Source organism: Nymphalis io, chromosome 23, assembly GCF_905147045.1.
Source record: "Nymphalis io chromosome 23, ilAglIoxx1.1, whole genome shotgun sequence".
NCBI classification, from domain to species: Eukaryota; Metazoa; Arthropoda; class Insecta; order Lepidoptera; family Nymphalidae; genus Nymphalis; species Nymphalis io.
The window spans coordinates 9,073,607-9,094,176 of record NC_065910.1 but is presented as its reverse complement, the minus strand read 5'-3'; the positions used below and the strand labels follow the sequence as shown (position 1 = coordinate 9,094,176).

The following is a 20,570-nucleotide window of genomic DNA, read 5'->3' as shown; positions in this document are numbered from 1 at the left end:
GAGTGTCGCGAGTTAGAGACTTTGAAATCCGCTTGTTGATCAGCCGATAGCCGGCAGCATCAGCTGGGGACGTCAGAATCATTTTCCGTCTTTCCTCCATAAGCCGTAGGGTAGAGGCAGAGATCTTTTTGGTTCCTTTTGTACGGCTGGTCTTGAAGGTCTTAGACCCAGCCGTACGGACAGTTTCCACAAGCCTGTCGTTGTATGTGTCCACTTCCTCGCAGTCTGCTAGGCAATCGAATCGGTTTTGGAGTTCGAGCTGAAAGGCTTCGGGATTTCGGATTTGAAGAGGTGATGGTCGGAGCGTAGACTTCATCAGTCGGGACCTCTGGAGTTTAACATTGATATTTAACGAGCCTCTTACGAGTCTGTGATCGCTCCCAGTTTTGACTGCATTGATCACGGAGACATCATTAAATATTTGTCTTCTCGTCGACAAGATGAAGTCTATCTCATTCTTGGTTTTCCCATCAGGGCTCACCCAGGTCCATTTACGCTGACCTGGCTTCTTGAAAAAGGAGTTCATCATAAAGAGTCCCTCCTTCTCCATAAAGTCGGCCAACATCTGGCCTCGAGGGTTGCGGTCTCCAATTCCATGAGGTCCCACCTTTAACTCATCACCGAATCGTTTGCCCAGCTTCGCGTTGAAGTCCACCATTACAACAGTGAAATGAGTCTTGTTGGTATGTATGGCTTTAGATAAATCCTCATACATGACCTCAACCTCATCGTCGGAGTGTGTCGAAGTCGGCGCGTATACCTGTACGACCTTCAAAGAATACCGCTTGGTGATTCTGAGTATAAGGTACGCCACCCTAGCCGACACGCTCTCGACTTTCACAACGTTGTTAACGAGGTACTTGTGGACTATGAACCCGACACCACCTTGAGACAGTTGATCGCCCTCTCGGAAATAGAGAAGGTTACCGGATTTCAGGATCATCGTATCCTCCCCCTGTCTTCGGACTTCGGATAATCCGACGATATCCCAGTGTAACCTGCTCAATTCTTCCTCCAGTTCGATGATCTTCTCGTCGGTCCGCAGTGTACGCGTGTTATATGTTGCCAGGGCCAGAGGTCGTCGGTGTTGGTAACACGAAATCTGCCGGGGATTCTTAGCACCCCCTGCCCTGCCGTTACCACAGCTGTTACCAAGGCTAGGAATAGCAGGGCTGCCGGGGACTAGGGGCCGTGGTTTAGTTGCGCGAATCATGAGGGGATATGCCATAATCGCCACGCTTGGCAGGCGGGTTGGCGATCGCAGTAAGTCATAGTACTCAGAGAGACGCTGCTGCCCGTTCTCTGGTGTATATTCCCTCGGGTCGACTTCTACGCCCCCCACGGGATGAGATGGGGTGGTGATATTCGTCGCCGTCACCACACGGCAAATACGTATATCAATTGCTAATTCACAGCTTCAAGGCACGCTTGGGGAGGGGCTTGTTTTTGATTAAGAAGGAGTGTTGAGCGAGTAAAAGTTGAAGAGAAAGAGTTTATAGATAGAAAGGACAGTTTATTGAGAGTCACAAGCACACACACACTAAAAGTCAGAAGAAGAAGAATAAGTTTAGAAGAGGCACAGAATTACACAGAGACAGTTACAAATTATGAATTATAAAAATAGGACGCGGCGGATACAATTTCTTAGAATTTCGAATCGAGTTAATCGCGTGTAAGCGTACAGCTGACTGACTTTCAATAAACTGTCCTTTCTATCTATAAACTCTTTCTCTTCAACTTTTACTCGCTCAACACTCCTTCTTAATCATTCATATCACTACAACTGGTGACCCCGAAGAACACAAGCAAGATGAGCGAGTCTAAAGCACGCATCGAAATGGCACCGAACGTTCCGGAACATGCGGGTGAGACCACGTATGAATCATTTCGGGTTGGTGTAAGAATCCCACCATTTTACGCCGAGAAACCAGCTCTTTGGTTCTCCCAGATGGAAGCACAGTTTGCTCTGTCAAATATAAAAACTGACGAGACCAAGTTTTATTATGTAACGGGGAATTTAGACCCTCAATATGCTTGCGAGGTGGAGGACATAATCACCTACCCCCCAACTACTAATAAATATGAAAGGCTAAAAAGCGAGTTGATAAAAAGATTATCTGGTTCCAAGGAGAAGAAATTAAAGCAGCTCCTCATGCACGAGGAATTAGGAGACAGAAAACCTTCACAGTTCTACAGGTATCTTACGAACTTAGCTGGACCTGGAGTACCAGAAGACTTCCTGCGCACTATATGGGCAAGTCGACTCCCTCATAATATGCAAGCAATTATTGCTTCGCAATCGAAAAGCACGATGGACGATCTGGCGGAATTAGCTGACCGAATTAGCGACGTGGTCGGACCTCAAATGGCGTCAACATCAGCCGTCACGAGTAATAGCAGTGAAAATACCGAAATTGCAGCCCTGGCTAAACAAGTCGCTAGTTTAACCGAAAAAATAGAAAGGATGTCGAGAGAGCGCGGACGGTCTAGATACCGGAACCGCAGTCGTCATCTTTCGAGTTCTACGCGATCAAAATCTTCATCACACTGCTGGTACATACACCTACACTATCAATAGTTCTGCAAACACTATTATTGAACCTAAATCTTTTATAAGCGTTAGTTTTTAGAAGATAAATGTTTTAAAACTGACTGAGCTCCCAAAATTTCATTCAAACCGGGCCAACTAGTAATAAAAATATACAGTCAAATTCGAAATATATTTTTTCATGTAGGCTCTCACAACCACTTTTGAATCGTCATTTTAAAATCTTAATTTTAATATAAAGTTACCAAACTATAGCGTATAAACTTTCGCGTCTGGAAATTTAAATGTATCAGATATTTAAAGAGAATTAATTTTCCTTAATTATACTTAAGTAATAGCAATTTCAGACAAAGATTTCATTACGAATTCAACCTCTGTAACAAGTTAAAGGCGATAGCATTGTATTTATACCGATTTTTGGTAATGATACTATGGGACCCGAACGGACATCAATTAAGGTAATTGTTATTATTTCTAATTGGAAATTGAGCTTAGGTTAATACAGATGTATTTTATCATCGTTATTTTATTTTCTTAGATTTTGATGATGTGATTAAATATTTGTAGGAAGGCACAGGTAATATTGGTTGTTTTATTTGGTTTTAACGTTGATAATTTCGGACGGACTTGACGTTTCGGTGTTTTTTTTTTGGTATTTTATTTCATTCGTAAAGTTGGTATAAATAAGAACGCGTTAAATAACAATACAAAGATTAATTGTATCTAGATCCTCTGCCTCGTTGGCTACATGTAAGGCCGCAGATACGGAGGTCCTGGGTTCAAATCAATAAAAGTTATTGAGTTTTTCAGTCGAAAATTCTCACTAGTAGCCCGGAGTCTGAAAGTTGGAAGTGAGTACACTCCCGTTCCTCGGAATGCACGTAAAGCCATATTTTTGCCATCCCATCGGATTATGAGAGTTAAGGAGTAGATAGTGCATCTGTGTTTGCGCACACACTTGTGCAGTATCTCCTGTGTAGTTGGCTAATCTCTCTTGAGATTTGCCGCCGTGGCCGAAATCGGTCTGGAGTACATTCTTATTATTATCTAAATCCAAAAAAAGCAAGTTATGTCCCTTTTCAACTGGAAGCTTCACGCATTCACTGACGTCGATTAGAGTTTTGTTCGTCTACCTCCACTACATAATTATTATCTTTAATTATAATATAATAATGCGAAGACACTATACTAAAACACTCAAACAGCGATCGATAACATATAAGGTTAGTATATAGAAAAAGCTGTGCCACCTCCAAGCGACCTTTCCAATTTTTCGTATGTGTACAAGTTTTGAGATTTATTTAATTAAAACGGGATTTATATCGTGTCTTCAACAATTTGATGAGGGAAATTGAAGAAAAAGTATATATATGTCGGGCGCATATCGCCATCTATCGGCAATAATTTTTAAATATTGTTCTTTTATTTTACTAATTTGCCGCTTAAATAATTTAAATATAAAAAATTCTAAACATGAAATTTATATTCCAATAAATATATATAACGACAACAATTATTAAGTTCCTGCCAAAAGTACATATTGATTATTTCAACCTCCTAAGATAAATATTTGAAAAATATCTTCTTATCCTATATCAGTGCTTCCCATTCAGTGCTTCCCAAACCTTTCATTAATTTCCTCCGCAGACAACTCCATACATTCTCCTAAAATATGTCGTGTTTCTCTTAAGGTCTACCTATTCTAAATCTTAACTTTGAAATAAACTTGAAACTTGTGATCTATAGAGAGATTTCTATAGTATAGAGAATTTTAGTTTATGTACATTAACAAAATGTTATTAGTTTTTTATTATTTATTTATTATTTTCAAGGATACTCTTATAAAATTAGTGGTACAGAGTTTGCAATGTTTTTCGACAAAATTTATTTGATCTTTGATCTGACAATATAATTTTCACGTACCCCCAATGGGACCTCTCGTACCCCCTGGGGTACGCGTACCACAGGTTGGGAATGGCTGTTCTACATCAATGATAGCAAAATACGAACGATAAAAGGCCAAGGTCAAACCTTTTATTTATTACTACGAATAAACGATTTCGTAATCTTAATATGACCTTTGGGACCGATGAAAAAATTTTACCACGTAAAGTCGTAATCATGTGTCATAAAAATTCATACCACAAGTGTGTGACGCCTGCGGAATTAATATACATATTTAATGCGAGAAAAGTTCCGTCCGTGTTATGGGCCCTTGGTAAATGTGTATGCGAATTATATGGTTTTCGTTTATGAATTTTATAGTTTTAATTTTGATGTATTAATTAAAATTGGGAGAGCTTTTCGAGCACTTATAATTTAGGAACTGGTGGTACCCTCAGAAATGTCTGAGAAAATTGGTATTATCACATTGCATCATAGTATATTTATTCAAACATTTCTCTATATTTCTAACAATCTTAATTCTTATAAGATATTCTCCCCTAAGCTTCCGTCTTAATTAAGTTAATAAATCGTCTTTAGGCGAAGGTTTACGCATTTTTAATAAAATTCCGCAGTCTATATCTTGAGCGGCCTGTATGCCGGCTTCAATTACTTATTAAAAATAATCTTATTAATAAAACCTATTACTCTGCTTCAAAATATATATCTGACAAAAATTCATGGATGATATCATTACTGAATCTCGTGTAGAAATTAAGTAACTGTAAATTATAAAAAAAAATTGTGTACACAAATTTGTATACATTTTTTAAAAAGAGTAGATACTTACCTAATCTAATTACTAAACTTTTCGCTGGTGTTTTTGGTAGATTCTACATTCCGAACTTGTTGCGTTTGACGACTCAAAAGTACTTGTAAAAGTCTATTTGAATTAAAAAAAATATTTGACATTTCAGACGTTCCATTATTGTAAATGACTAAATACGCAATTACATGTATCGTTAATCTGACATAAAAAAAATGTCCCACAGTTGGGATAAGATCTCAACTTCTCTCGAGGAAACGATATGGAGGTAACTCGCTTATTACGCTACTCCATTGCGGATAGATTATCATATATTTCTAACTAGTAGATCTGTAAAAACTCATTTCGTATCTCACTTTTGAAATGTCGACAACTGACATCCGTCATTGTGACGAGCGTGTATTTTAAATGTTATAATTATTTTACTCATTGTAGAATCACGTTCGTGTTCTTTTTATATTTGACGGGAAAGCAAATGACTCCACTCAACTTTATGGTAAGTAGTAGCAGAATTTAAACGCGACGGCCAGTACATTCGGGAATAACGGCCTGCACTAGTCGCCCCCGTTTTGTCGGCCCGCAAGATGCCTCTTCACGCCTCTTTTGAAGGAACCCAGGTTATAAGAGAAAAAGGTTGTTCTTTTTTTTATAGAATAGGAAGGCGGATAGGAGCATATGGGCCACCTGATGGTAAGTGGTCACCAAACGCTCTTAGACATTGGCATTGTAAGAAATGTTAACCATCGCTTACATAACCAATGCGCCACCAACCTTGAGAACTAATATTTTATGTCCCTTGTGCCTGTAATTACACTGGCTCACTCACCCTTCAAACCGGAACACAACAATATCAAGTATTGCTGTTTTGCGGTAGAATATCTGATGAGTGGGTGGTATCTACCCAGACGAGCTTGCACAAAGTCCTACCACCAGTGAAAGTTCTTACAGAATAGCATTTCTACTGCATTTTAACAATATTATTCCTTGACATACTAAATAAACATAGTTAAATGACCTTACACTCAAATTTCGTTGTTTCGTCTCGTTGAGTGAATCAATAAAAAAATTTAACGATGTACATTGAAGATTTTTAATGCATTTACTTTGTTTTTCTATTTGTGTAAACCATGTTTGAGGCATTGAATAATTCGCACTATTTACTTACCTACAGGTATTAAGTTGGTGCGGAAAACAATCCTGTAACTTTGTTCTGGTTTAAAGCCACTTACTTAACTGATTAGCAGTGTGAACTTTGATGTTATTAGTTCCTATTTGTTGTAATAGATATTTTAACTGCCTTTTTGGTCTGGTAGCTATGTTTTGGGGGGTGAGATTATCTTCGCTCGCTAAGAAGAGTTTCTCACTGCTCCGTGATGAAGACGGCCATCGCAATGGTTTAAGTAGTTAAGAATCCCGCAGAGCCTGGTTGGGATAAACGGTCTCAGGTTTAACCCACTGATTGGGATAACCACTGGGGCTTAGGTACTATCTTAGAAAGGATTTTGACGTTCTGGGCACAAATCCAGAGTAGACAAATAAAAGAGAGAGTTCGGTCCTCCTGGCTGGCCTAGGCCAGTCTGGGTACGGGCCTCGGGGTTGCCCCCCCCTACCCGGGCTGCTCCTCCTTGACGGTCTTGACCGTCGCGTCATTTCATTCTGGCCCAAAGGGCCAGGGTCTCAGTGACCCGGTGGCTGTCTAGTTGGTTGTTGCATTATTATGGCTTTCCAATTCGGTGGTTGATGTCGTCCTCATCAGTCCAAATCGTCGTCGTCTTCTACATCGATGCCCGCATCGGAGCAGATGGTTGGCGACAGCAGGAGCTCACGAGGTAGTGGACGCCCCTCAGGTGATCTAGCGTGCAGCGGCGCTATTACAAATAAAAGATATCGGCCGTGGCATAAATTAGTCGACCGTCATCACTAGATGGCGTTATGCGTATTTTAAATTACCTAAGCTGTTATTTTGTTTTATCACTGGTCATCACTGTATGAAGGGTAGATTTATGTTCGGTCTACATAGAACGTTTAAATATAACGGCCAAATATACTTTGAAATGTTGTTTTTGAGGCACCTTTACTTAATTTTGATCGCAATTAAATGAATGGCGTAGAAAGGCAAAGAGGACATAGATACAAATATACATATTTTTTTTTTACATAATTTTTTTTTTAACTTTACAAGTAGTGATGCCAATTGAAATAGGCTGAGGCGTAATTTGAATAGATGTCGTGTAAGACCGAGGCCTATTATGGTGTCCCTTTCCGCAAACGTATACGAAATTAAACTTATTTTACAATAGGACTTCAAATAAATTAAAACAAAAGCCTATGATTTTTGGAACAATTGCAAACATACAAACCCACCATATAAATAAAATAGATGATGTGTATCAAAAATTAATTAAAGGTATATATAAAAACATACCTTTATTATGAATTAATAATATTATTTATTACAGTGTATTACCATATTAATGAACAAGTGTCTCTATGTTAGTTTAACAAAGCGACACTGAATATTTATGAGTTTTGATATTAATCAAAGCAGTGTAAATTGTATGTAAAATTAATATAAAGCCAATGTATTATTTTCTATATAAATGTTAGTCATATTATAAAATAGGATGAAGTCATTATTTCGATAAACTATCAATTTAATCAACCTTAACTAGTAACATCATGCCACATAATACCACGCTACATAAAGCCAAGCCAAGCTAAGCCGAGCCGAGCCATGCCATGCCATTACAACAGAACTTAATACCCGTTTTTTTTCAAACGCTGGAAAAACGCGTTATGCGTTTCCCCCACGGGAACAGTGGGGGGCATGTGGTGCGCCCCGAACATCGGAATACCCACTAAAAGCAAGCGGTACCAGATTTCCGTCTTAACGTTTAGCGCCACGGAAATGCTTTTGCATGCTACCGTGAAGAAGAACTTAATACTCCATCAGCTCCTTTCGGAACTTCATTCGTTTTTTTTTACAAAAATATTGCTGTTTCCATGGCAACGGAAAAATAAAATTGGAAAAGTATTAAGACAGAAATATAGATTCGATTATTCATAAATTGCTATAATTATTACCTCCCGTTTAGACTAGACCGTCTAGACCAACAAGTTTCAAATCAAATCAAATTAATATTGTTGATAGTAAATAAAGTAACGTACATTTGTTACAGATTTATTATTAGATATAAATTCGATAGTCGAAGTAATTACCTAGAAATTATTCAACGGTCATTAAATTTTGAGATAGTCTTCATAATTTAATTGACGTTGAAATTTCTATCGCTTCCATCAACCTTCAACCTTACCATCCTCACCCTGAGTGACTTTCAGTAATATTTTCTCTAACTCTTTTGTTTTATTAATACCATTACAATATATAACGTCCATATATAATATTATATAAATTGTGTTGATCCAGACTATGATATGTTTCAAGATTAAATCACATTGTATCGACTGTAATTTTAGTTTTTCTTTTCGTTAATAGATGGCGATCTTTGTATTTTGAATCGCGCTATAGTTTGTTATTTCTGTTACTAACTAGGCTTGGCTTGGCTCGTTTAAAATATGTAAGAATTATAAAGCTGTATGCCGTGGAGTACCGGCTATGCCGTGGAGTACCGGCTTAGAATAGTAATCCCCCAATCTCATCCCGTGGGTGTCGTAAGAGGCGACTGAGGGACAGGGAAAAGGGGGGATGTGCAGCAGCGTCCCCCCTCCCCATAAACATCTTACGTCCCTACTGCGCTCGCCAACACGCCTGCCCAGCGCGGCGAGTATGGGCAAACCCCCCCCTTAATGGCAGATGCACCCAAAAAAGGCCCCCAGTTACCGGCAAGCCCGCTAGGCCCGACCAAGGTAGCGGTCGCGGTATCGGCAGGGCAGGGGGTGCTAAGAATCACCGGTTCACGGCAGACTACCATATAAAACGACTGCACATGGCAACGTACAATGGACGGTCGATGAGGCTGGACCATCACCTCGCCGAATTAGAAGTAGAGTTAAGTCATATAAACTGGCATATACTGGGGTTATCTGAAGTCTGAAGACAGGGGGAGGACACGATAACTCTAGAGTCCGGTAACTTACTCTACTTCCGCGAAGGTGATAACCTCTCCCAGGGTGGTGTCGGTTTTCTAGTCAAAAAGGATCTCATTAGCAGCATTGTGGAAATCAGTAGTGTGTCGAACCGGGTAGCGTACCTTGTCCTAAAACTTTCCGACAGGTACTCCCTGAAGGTCGTACAGGTATATGCGCCAACTTCGACATACTCTGATGATGTGGTCGAAGCGATGTACGAGGACATCGCAAAGGCCCTCAACGATACCTCGAGGGCCCACTACAATGTTGTTATGGGAGACTTTAATGCTAAAGTGGGAGTACAAGATAGCGGTGAATCGAAAATCGGACCTTACGGCTTGGGCTGCAGAAATCACAGGGGGCAAATGCTGGTAAACTTTCTCGAAGCGCAGGGGCTCTTTTTGATGAATTCTTTCTTTCAAAAGAAGCCTCAGAGGAGGTGGACCTGGCGAAGCCCCGATAACGTGACAAGGAACGAGATAAACTTTATCATTTCGAATAAAAGGCACATATTTAGAGATGTTTCAGTGATCAACAGGTTTAATACCGGAAGTGATCACCGCTTGGTTTGAGGCACTCTAAATATCAACTTAAAAGCCGAAAGATCGAGAATGATGAGGTCTACTCTCCGACCTACCATGCTCCAAGCTGCTCAAGGCTCCGAAAAGTTCCAAATGGAACTTCAAAATCAATTCACCGCGTTGGAAACCATAAGCAGCATTGATGAGAGAACCGACACACTGGTCAAAATACTGCAAAACACAACCCGCAAGTGTTTTCCGCCACAGAGAAGAGACAACGCACCAAAACTCTCTGCTGAGACACTCGAGCTCATGAGAAAACGACGAGAACTACCATCGTTTTTGTCAGATAAGGCCTTAAATCGAATAATAAAAACGCTGACGCGACGCGATCTCCGACGCTCCAATACCCGCGCCATCAAGGCTGCGATTGACCAAAATCGAGGATCGAAAGTGTTCGCTCGCAAGTTTGGGAGGCCACGTCTGACAAAACTTAAAACTGAAAATGGTGGTTTCGTTACCTCTAGGCCTGAGATTATCGGAGAAGTAGAGAGGTTTTATGGGCAGTTGTTCTCTTCAAGATCGGATAAACCCGTGGGAATCAGTATTGATGACCAGAGCGCCCCTCTTATGCGCCATTACTCTGAGGAGCTCCCGGTCGTTGACCAAGGTGAGATTAGGGCGGCTCTAGAACAGCTTAAAAACAACAAAGCCCCGGGAGATGACGGAATCACAACAGAGTTGCTTAAGGCAGGCGGGACTCCGGTCCTGAAAGAGCTAGCAAGCCTCTTTAATTCCGTCATCCAACATGGCAAGACCCCGGAAGCGTGGAGCGGGAGTGAGGTGGTACTGTTTTTCAAGAAAGGTGATAAAACCCTCTTGAAAAACTACAGACCAATCTCCCTCTTGAGTCACATGTGTCGGCGCTTCACATATGCCGACGACGAGAGAGGCGCGGGGCGCGGGGCGCGGGCTAGCGGCCCGTTGCGCGTGCGCCGCGATTCACCGGTCACTCAGCGAGCGACAGCCAACTAGGCGGACACTTTATCGTCCTTGCGTGCAATTTGAATACGCGAATAAATTATTATAATACAGTCCAAGTCTTATTACACCGAAGTCCCGTTAGGGCTCCTTCATTTTCTGGTCCTTCGAAGCGAAAAACCTGCATACTTCCGTCGCATTACAAATGCAACGCAACGGTCATTGACGTCGCGTGGTTTACATTGACCGCGCCCAAGGACAAAGGACAAGAAGTCGTCTCCGTCATCTACGTGGCAGCCTTTGTCGTCTGAAGAAGCTGATGTCAGGGAGTATAATTCTGTATTTGAGTGAGTCCATCCAATTACTTATTTCCAACTTTCCCTATTGAAAACTTCTTTTTGCTGAAATTTTTATTTTTTAAATATTTCTCCATAATTAATCTTCTAGTTATTCAAGTAATATATTGCTTAATTACTTCATTGATGCATTATTTAATTATTTCATAACAAAAAGTACGCACGCACTTGACACGTGTTAACCTTGAAACCGGTCAAGTCTTATCGCTTTGAATAGAACCCGTTCGTCTACGCAAACAGGTGCTGCATTTTTTATATCCATTCATTACGATTCCTTTGTTTAATTTTATTTTTTATGACTCTTTTTTTGTTTCACATTGCAACATAAAAACTTTAAGATGTCTGATAATTTAAAAACCCTTATTAAAAAACGTAGTTCAATAAAGTCTAAATTAACAATATTTAATAATTATTTAATGTTAATAAAAAGCAGTCCCGAATTATCAGAGTTACAACGTCTTGACCTCATGGAACGTTTTCGTAAATTTGAAAATTTATATAATGAATTTGATGACCTGCAGAATACGATTGAACTACTTTCCGAGGATGCCGAGTCTACGTTTACTGAGCGTGAGGACTTCGACCGTCAGTATTTCAATCTGGTGGCACTCACGCGCAGCCTGCTCGGTGCTTCGTCCAACGGTACTGGATCTGAGGCGGGCTTCAAAGATGCTGACTCAGGTGCACATATTTCCAATTCAAGGAATTTTATTCGTTTGCCTAAAATAGATTTACCGCATTTCGACGGGACCTATCAATGCTGGCTAGAATTTCGCGATACTTTTACATCTTTAATTCACAACAATACTACCATTAATGATATCAATAAATTCCATTACCTTCGAGCTTCACTCCAGGGTAATGCAGCTTTAATTATTAAAAATATTGATTTTAAAGGGGATCATTACAATATTGCATGGGATCTTTTATGCGAACGATACAATAATAATCGCATTTTCGTCAATAACCACATACAGGCCCTTTTTGATGTCGAGTCAATAACAAATGAGTCTAGTGTTTCAATTAGAAATCTAGTTGATACGATCAATAAAAATGTTAGGGCATTAACAACATTAAATCAGCCCACTCAATATTGGGATACTTTACTCATTTATATAATGTCTAAAAAATTAGATTTAAAAACTAGTCGTGATTGGGAAGAACATAGAAACAATACTTTAAAAGATGATCCCACTCTAGCACAATTTTGTTCTTTTTTAAACAAAAAGGCAGATTGGTTGGAATCCGTCGAATCAAATATTAATCTTTCTCAAAATAATATTATTGTTGCTTTAAATAATAATCATTCAAATAAATTTGTTCCAGATAAAACTACTCAAATACCAAAAAAATCTAATAATAATTTTAATAAATGTCCGCTTTGCTCCCAAGCACATGCTTTATACAAATGTGATTCATTTCGAAGTTTATCTATTGAAAGTCGCATACAAAAGGCAAATGATTATAATGTTTGTCTTAATTGCTTACGGTTAGGCCATTCTGCTAAGCAATGCAAACTATCACATTGCAAATATTGTAAAATAAAACATAATACGCTTTTGCATTTAAATTCGAATGACTTCAAAACTGTCAATTCATTGCTTTCTTCTTTGCACCTTGCTACGTCAAATGTTGCACTTCCGGCCAATTGCTTGCAGCTTGCTACTTCTGCGCATGTATTACTGTCCACAGCTCTGGTGAACGTGATCGGCGCGTCGGGTAAAAAGTACACTGCACGTCTACTGCTGGACAACGGTAGCACGGCCAACTTTGTTACGCAGACATTCTTCGAGAAACTGGGTTTGTTACGACGCGGTACTAGCACCAGGGTAACAGGTATTAATAATCGTATTTCTACTAGTACACAGTCTTGTCACCTCCTAATAGAGTCTTTATGCTGTGCCTATACTGTAGATATAGAGTGTCATATCTTGCCTGAAATTACAAAAGTGTTACCGTCGTCTTTCGTACACATCAATCACGTCTCTATTCCTTCAGGTCTTAAACTAGCGGACCCGAACTTCAACGTTCCGTCGGCCGTAGATATCCTGGTAGGGGCTGAAGTGTTCTGGGAGGTATTAAGTAAAAATTATATAGATTTAGGGAAAAACTTACGTAAATTACACGAAACTAGATTCGGATGGCTAGTATCAGGTAGTATTCCCCACCAATCTAAACAAAAATCTATTTTTAATCATTTTTGCCATCACACTAATGTCACTCCCGACCTTACTCAATTCTGGGAGCTTGACAACGTTTCTTCAAAACATTCATATTCTCTAGAAGAAAGAGCATGTGAGCAAATTTTTAAGCAAACCACTGTTCGTAACAATGATGGTGGATTTGTAGTCACCATGCCTTTAAAGGGTGACCCTAGTAATTTAAGTCAATCTTATTTTCATGCTAAAAATAGGTTTTTATCCCTTGAAAGGCGATTTAGGCGTGACCCTATTTTTAAAAGGCATTATATTGAATTTATGCGAGAATATGAAAACTTAGGTCATATGACTTTAGACTCGCACTCTACTTCAGTACCTGAAATCTCTAAATTTCAATATTTTATTCCCCATCATGGAGTTGTTCGAGATTCTAGTACCACGACAAAACTACGCGTAGTATTCGACGCATCAGCCTCTACCAGTTCGGGTGTGTCTCTTAACGACATACAGATGGTCGGACCAGTAGTTCAAGACGACCTGTTTTCAATTTTAACACGTTTTCGTCAGCATAGGTACGTGGTTTCAGGTGACGTTGAAAAGATGTATAGGGCGATTGAATTAAATCCAGTTCAACGACCTCTTCAAAAAATTATTTTTCGTTTTAATTCTTCAGAACCTCTAAAGACCTACACATTAAATACGGTCACTTATGGTACAGCCTCTGCCCCCTATTTAGCTACAAAGTGTCTCACAAGTCTAGCTGATAACCTTGACGACTATCGTGTTCAAAGCGCTATTCGTCGTGATTTTTACGTAGACGACTATTTGAGTGGAGGGAATACCATAAGCGAAACTATCGAAATTTCAAAAAAGGTACATTCGGTTCTATCATCAGCTAAATTTAATTTACGTAAATGGAGATCAAATAATCCAGAAATTCTTAGACAAGTTACTAATAGTAAAATCGAATCACAAAATACTCTACATTTCTTTGATCAAGATCCGAATTCTTGTCAGGCTAAAACTTTAGGTCTTAATTGGGTTTGTGATTCAGATTCCCTTACATATACTATTAATATAACGCCAAATACTAAAATTACTAAACGTCATGTTCTTTCTGTAATTAGTAAAATATTTGATCCACTGGGTCTAGTAGGACCTTGTGTCGTTCAAGCAAAAATCATTATGCAGAGACTTTGGATAAATAAATATGATTGGGATGACGAGATGTCACACGAGCTTAAAAATCTTTGGTCGACATTTGAAAACACTTTGATATCATTAAATAATTTAAAAATACCACGATGGGTTTTGTGTCAAGACTCTATTAAACACGAAATTCATGTCTTCACAGATGCATCGGAAAAGGCGTACGGGGCATGTCTGTATATTCGATCAAGTAGTGATAATGGCTCTACAAATGTACAGCTTCTAGTCTCTAGAAACCGAATAGCGCCTGTCAAACCGACGACCATACCGAGGCTTGAACTTTGCAGAGCTTTGTTAGGTGCAAGGCTGTGTACTAAGGTTCAGGAATCGCTTACCATACCCATTCATAGATGTAGCTTTTGGTGTGACTCTACCATAGTTCTAGGATGGCTTTCAACTCCTTCTAATCAATTAAAACCTTTTGTTAAAAACAGAGTCAATGAGATTTTGGAAATCACATCTGGTCACTCCTGGAGCTACGTACCGTCGAAGGACAACCCGGCGGATCTTGTTTCCCGTGGCCTCAGTGCCGACGTAATAAACGATACACCTCTGTGGTGGTCCGGTCCTTCTTTTTTACTTCATGATAAAAAGGAGTGGCCGAAAATGCCAAACACAGAGAAACACGATTTGCCGGAAGTAGTTACTCATTTCATTAGTAATTGTCGCAATCATTCATACGTTTATCATTCAGACGCAATCACGCATTCATCAATCATTAATTGCTTATTAGAAAAATATTCTAGCCTAAATAAAATTTACAAAATATTTACATATATACAAAGATTTATTTATAACTTAAAACATAAAAATAAAATGCATGGCAATCTTTCTGCAAAAGAAATACAAAATTCAATAAATACTATTATACATCATTGTCAACTTGAAATGTTTCCTGAAGAGTATAATCTTTTAAAATCTGGTCAGAAATTGCCACGCAAAAGTAGATTGCTTCCTTTGACTCCATTCATTGACAATCATAATCTCATTCGCGTGGGCGGGAGGCTTGACAACTCCCCCTACGATTTTAACATAAAACATCCCATTGTAATTTGTAGTAAGCATATTTTTACTAAACTTTTATTTCATATGCAACATTTAAAACTTTTACATGCCGGCCCACAATTATTATTGTCACATATAAGACAAAGTTATTGGCCTCTAGGTGGCAGAAACTTATCTAGACTTATCGTAAATAAATGCCTTACATGTTTCAAAAATAGAGCACAAAATGTACTGTATAAATGACCCATTAGAGGCTCTAATGGGTCATTTATCTAGTGCTCGAACTAATCTGGAATTTCCATTTCTCAACTGTTATGTAGATTACGCGGGGCCAGTATTGATAGCCGATCGTAAAGGCCGCGGTTGCAAACTTATAAAATCTTATATGTGCATCTTTGTTTGCTCAGCAGTAAAAGCAGTGCACTTGGAGCTCGTCTCTGATCTTAGCACTGATGCTTATATGGCCGCGCTACATCGTTTCATAGCGCGTCGAGGCAAACCGCGGACGATAACATCTGATAACGGCACGAATTTCGTAGGCGCATCCAACGAAATACAGAAATTTATTCAATCATCGAATGTTGCGTGTGAGATAGCACAAGAGGGTATCGATTTCATTTTCACACCTGCTTATAGTCCTCATTTCAACTCTTTAGCGGAAGCAGCAGTCAAATCATGCAAGCATCATTTAAAAAGATTACTTTCTCTAACCCATTTCACATTTGAGGAGATGACTACGTGTCTCACTCAAATAGAAGCGATTCTAAATTCGCGTCCTCTAACACCTCTCTCTTCAGACCCTAATGATTTTTCGGCACTAACTCCTTCTCATTTTCTAATTGGACGACCACTCTTATCAGTACCATGCTCTCGGGTGACTGAAGCCGACATCACTCGACTGGACCGATGGAGGAGAATCCAGTACATACGACATCATTTCTGGAGCCGCTTCCATAATGAGTACACTTCTTTGCTACAGGCCAAATCCAAATGGTTTAGTTCCAGAGGGGAGGTGAAACCAGGGTCTTTAGTCCTAATCAAGGACAAAACAACACCACCGCTGCTCTGGTCCCTGGGTCGGGTCACACAGACCTTTCCCGGCGTAGACGGAGTCACGCGGGTGGCAGAAATCAAAACGAAGAGAGGAACAATTCGTCGCGCTTTCAAGAACATCTGCCCCCGTCCTGATCAAGATTGAAGAGCACTCTTCAACCCGGGGAGTATGTCGGCGCTTCACATATGCCGACGACGAGAGAGGCGCGGGGCGCGGGGCGCGGGCTAGCGGCCCGTTGCGCGTGCGCCGCGATTCACCGGTCACTCAGCGAGCGACAGCCAACTAGGCGGACACTTTATCGTCCTTGCGTGCAATTTGAATACGCGAATAAATTATTATAATACAGTCCAAGTCTTATTACACCGAAGTCCCGTTAGGGCTCCTTCAACATGTATAAGCTGTTCTCAAGAGTCGTCACGAACCGTCTCGCTAGACGACTTGACGAGTTCCAGCCCCCAGAGCAAGCCGGCTTTCGATCAGGCTACAGCACCGTGGACCAGATCCATACTGTTCGGCAGATTGTGCAGAAGACCGAAGAGTACAATCAGCCGCTGTGTATGGCATTTGTGGACTACGAGAAAGCCTTCGACTCCATCGAAACCTGGGCAGTGCTCGACTCATTGCAGAGATGTCATATCGATTGGAGATATATCGAGGTACTGAGATGTCTGTACAATGCCGCTACAATGACTGTCCACATCCAGGACTGTAAGACGAAGGCGATCCAACTGCGCAGAGGAGTGAGACAGGGGGATGTAATATCCCCGAAACTGTTCACCAACGCGTTGGAAGACGTTTTCAAGACGCTGGATTGGACTAGGTATGGAGTCAATGTAAACGGCGAGTACATCTCACACCTTCGATTTGCCGACGATATCGTCATCATAGCAGAGTCGCTGGAACAACTCACCGAAATGCTGCGTAGCCTAGGCGAGTCTTCCCGGTGTGTCGGTCTCGGTATAAACTTGGACAAGACCAAGGTCATGTTCATGTCGTGCCGGGACCGATATACGTCGAGGGGAACCTCTCGAAGTTGTTAGTGAATATACCTACCTAGGACAGATAATACAAGTCGGTAGGAACAACTTCGAGAAGGAAGCCGATCGAAGAATTCGCTTGGGATGGGCAGCATTTGGCAACCTTCGTCAAGTCCTCAAGTCGTCTATACCGCAATGTTTGAAGACGAAAGTCTTCAACCAATGCGTCTTACCTGCCATGACATACGGTGCCGAAACGTGGACACTAACTGCGGGACTAGTCCACAAATTCAAAGTCGCTCAACGTGCTATGGAGCGTGCTATGCTCGGAGTGTCTTTGAAGGATAAGATCAGAAATGAGATTATCCGGAAAAGAACCGGAGTCACCGACATAGCTTGCAAAATTAGCAGGCTGAAGTGGCAGTGGGCTGGTCACGTATGTCGTAGGACCGATGACCGTTGGAGCAGACGAGTCCTAGAGTGACTACTAGACCGCGAATCGGCAAGCGCAGCGTAGGGCGCCCTCCAGCCAGGTGGACCGACGACCTTAAGAAGGTGGCGGGCACCAACTGGATGCGGAAGGCGGAGGACAGGGAGCTTTGGCGCACCTTGGGAGAGGCCTATGTTCAGCAGTGGACAACGATTGGCTGTTGATTGATTATAAAGCTGTCTGACCAGCAGTATATAATAGGTGGTTTTATTCAATAAGTGCTACCGGGTAACCCAAACTGCAGACATTCCTTGATACTGTTATTTCTCCCCTCTCCTCTTTTTCTCTTTCAGTTAGAAAGCGTCTTCCTACAGTATCTTTGATTTTTTATTTTAACATATTTTATAATGCCACCCTAAATCATTAATTTATTAATTATGTTTATCATTCATCTTCTTGAATCTTAACCGATGATCGTGGGTTCAAACCGGGCAAGCACCACTGAATTTTCATGTGCTTAATTTGTGATTATAATTCATCTCGGGCTCTACGGTGAAGGAAAACATCGTAAGGAAACCTGCATGTGTCTAATTTCACTGAAATTCTGCCACATGTGTATTCCACCAACCCGCATTGGAGCTGCGTGGTGGAATAAGCTCCAAAGCCTTCTCCTCAAAAAGAGGAGAGGAAGCCTTTAGCCCAACAGAGGGACATTCACAGGGTGTTACGGGTTTATCATTCTGCATATAATGATATGCATATAATGATTAAGACAATATATAACTTTTTTAATTCGCTAATTTAAAATATTTGCAGAGTTTTACTGTAGAAACGAACACCTGACCCCAGAAAAGATTTACTTGTTTGCCTTGTTATAATTAACACAAATATTATTTACACATCTACACAAATAAACAAAATTGAAGTAATTGTCTGTAATTTCAAAATAACTGCCTTTTTAAAACTTAAAATGGCTATTTATTTCATTTAGATTCGCTATATTTTATAAAAGGCATTACAATAATTTAGTAGATGTCAGTAACAGCCTGTTAATAGCCCGCTGCTGGGCTAAGGCCTCCTTTCCCTTTTGAGGAGAAGGTTTGGAACTGGCTGTCTGTGTAGTGAATATTTGTTACTTCTTTTCAATTAATCACAGCTAAAATATGAAATCATTAACATATTTTGGCCTTTTTTATCCCATTTGATAGAACTTTAGATAATGAAGCGGACAAAGCCGCAGGCGATGCGCTAGTATTTATCGTAATCCTATAAAAATCATGATTCAAAAGTGATGGTAAAAGCCTACTTTTACTTTAATACATGAATATTTTGATTTTGGGGCATTAACGACGACAATGTTTGAATTTTTTAGATTTATTAAAATGTCGCCATTTTTTGGAATTTTTTGGAATTGGAATTGGAACCTTATACTATCTTGAACAATGATAATTTAACTTTATTAGATTATAATTAATCGGAACGAGATGATATTTAATTAAGTTCGTTTCCAGAATAATTCGATGTGATAAAAAACTGTTTTTAACAAAATTTCAAAAAGAGATATTTGACATAATTGTGTTTTTTTTGAGTGATTTTTTTATAGAAATTTATAACTCAATGTAAACTATAACTCAATTATGTAATGTTCTATACGGAATTCAATGTTAAATGTTGTACATGATATTATAATGAAAAACATTAATTAATACATAAAAATACAAAGTGACATCACACTATTTAACTGATTACACTGGCTCACTCACCTTTCTAATAGAATACAGCAATATAAAGTAGTTATGTTATACAATAAGAGTTGCTGTGTATGATATTCAAGCCAACAACAAACCAAGTCTCGCACTTTCATTACAAGTCATTATATTTATTGATACATTACAAGGTATTGGCGTTAACCAGGGCAAAGAACTCTGAACTACATTCAGCCCTGTTGATTTGGTTCTGCCATAGAATTCCTCGCTTTACCAAACGGCTAAGCGAACAGTCCTACCTTATATGACAGATCTAATATTATTGGTTCTTGCATTATTTATTAAGAAGGACTTTAATAATTACTTGACATTCTTTACAACTCTATACCTACATACCACAAACGTTACGTTACAAGTCACGAATAACAAAAAAACTTCAATGAAAGCCTTCAAGCTTTAACTTATACAATTCGCTAACCTATACTTATCCTTATAGTGGCCGCAGACTCGGATGTCCTGGGTTTATTTCCAAGGTCGGTCTAATAAAAAAATATTGGGTTTTTCTGTCAGAAAATTTTCAGTAGCAGCCCGGAGTCTGAAAGTTGGAAGTGTGTACAATCCCGTGCATCGGAAAGCACGTAAAGCCGTTGGTCCTGCGCCTGAAATCTTTTCGGTCTAGTCTGGTCTCTTCGGTCAGTTGGCTAATCTCTTTCGAGATCGGCCGCTGTGGCCGAAATCGGTCTAGAGGACATTATTATTATTATTAAGTATCAAATTGTAACAACATTATTCCTAGAATGATGTAATGGATATATCAGTTTGAAA

General features: G+C 39.8%; 2 protein-coding genes across 2 annotated transcripts; both read left to right on the top strand.

The window, feature by feature from the left end:
- Positions 1-1,810: 1,810 nt before the first annotated feature.
- LOC126777486 (uncharacterized) lies at positions 1,811-2,768 on the top strand. The gene is made up of 2 exons (XM_050500494.1): positions 1,811-2,434; positions 2,736-2,768. Exons 1-2 carry the CDS (start codon positions 1,811-1,813, stop codon positions 2,766-2,768), a joined length of 657 nt encoding a protein of 218 aa, XP_050356451.1.
- Positions 2,769-10,792: 8,024 nt separating this feature from the next.
- LOC126777485 (uncharacterized) lies at positions 10,793-14,799 on the top strand. Its single transcript, XM_050500493.1, has 3 exons — positions 10,793-13,041; positions 13,204-13,280; positions 14,719-14,799. Exons 1-3 carry the CDS (start codon positions 11,544-11,546, stop codon positions 14,797-14,799), a joined length of 1,656 nt encoding a protein of 551 aa, XP_050356450.1. The 5' UTR covers positions 10,793-11,543.
- Positions 14,800-20,570: the final 5,771 nt, after the last annotated feature.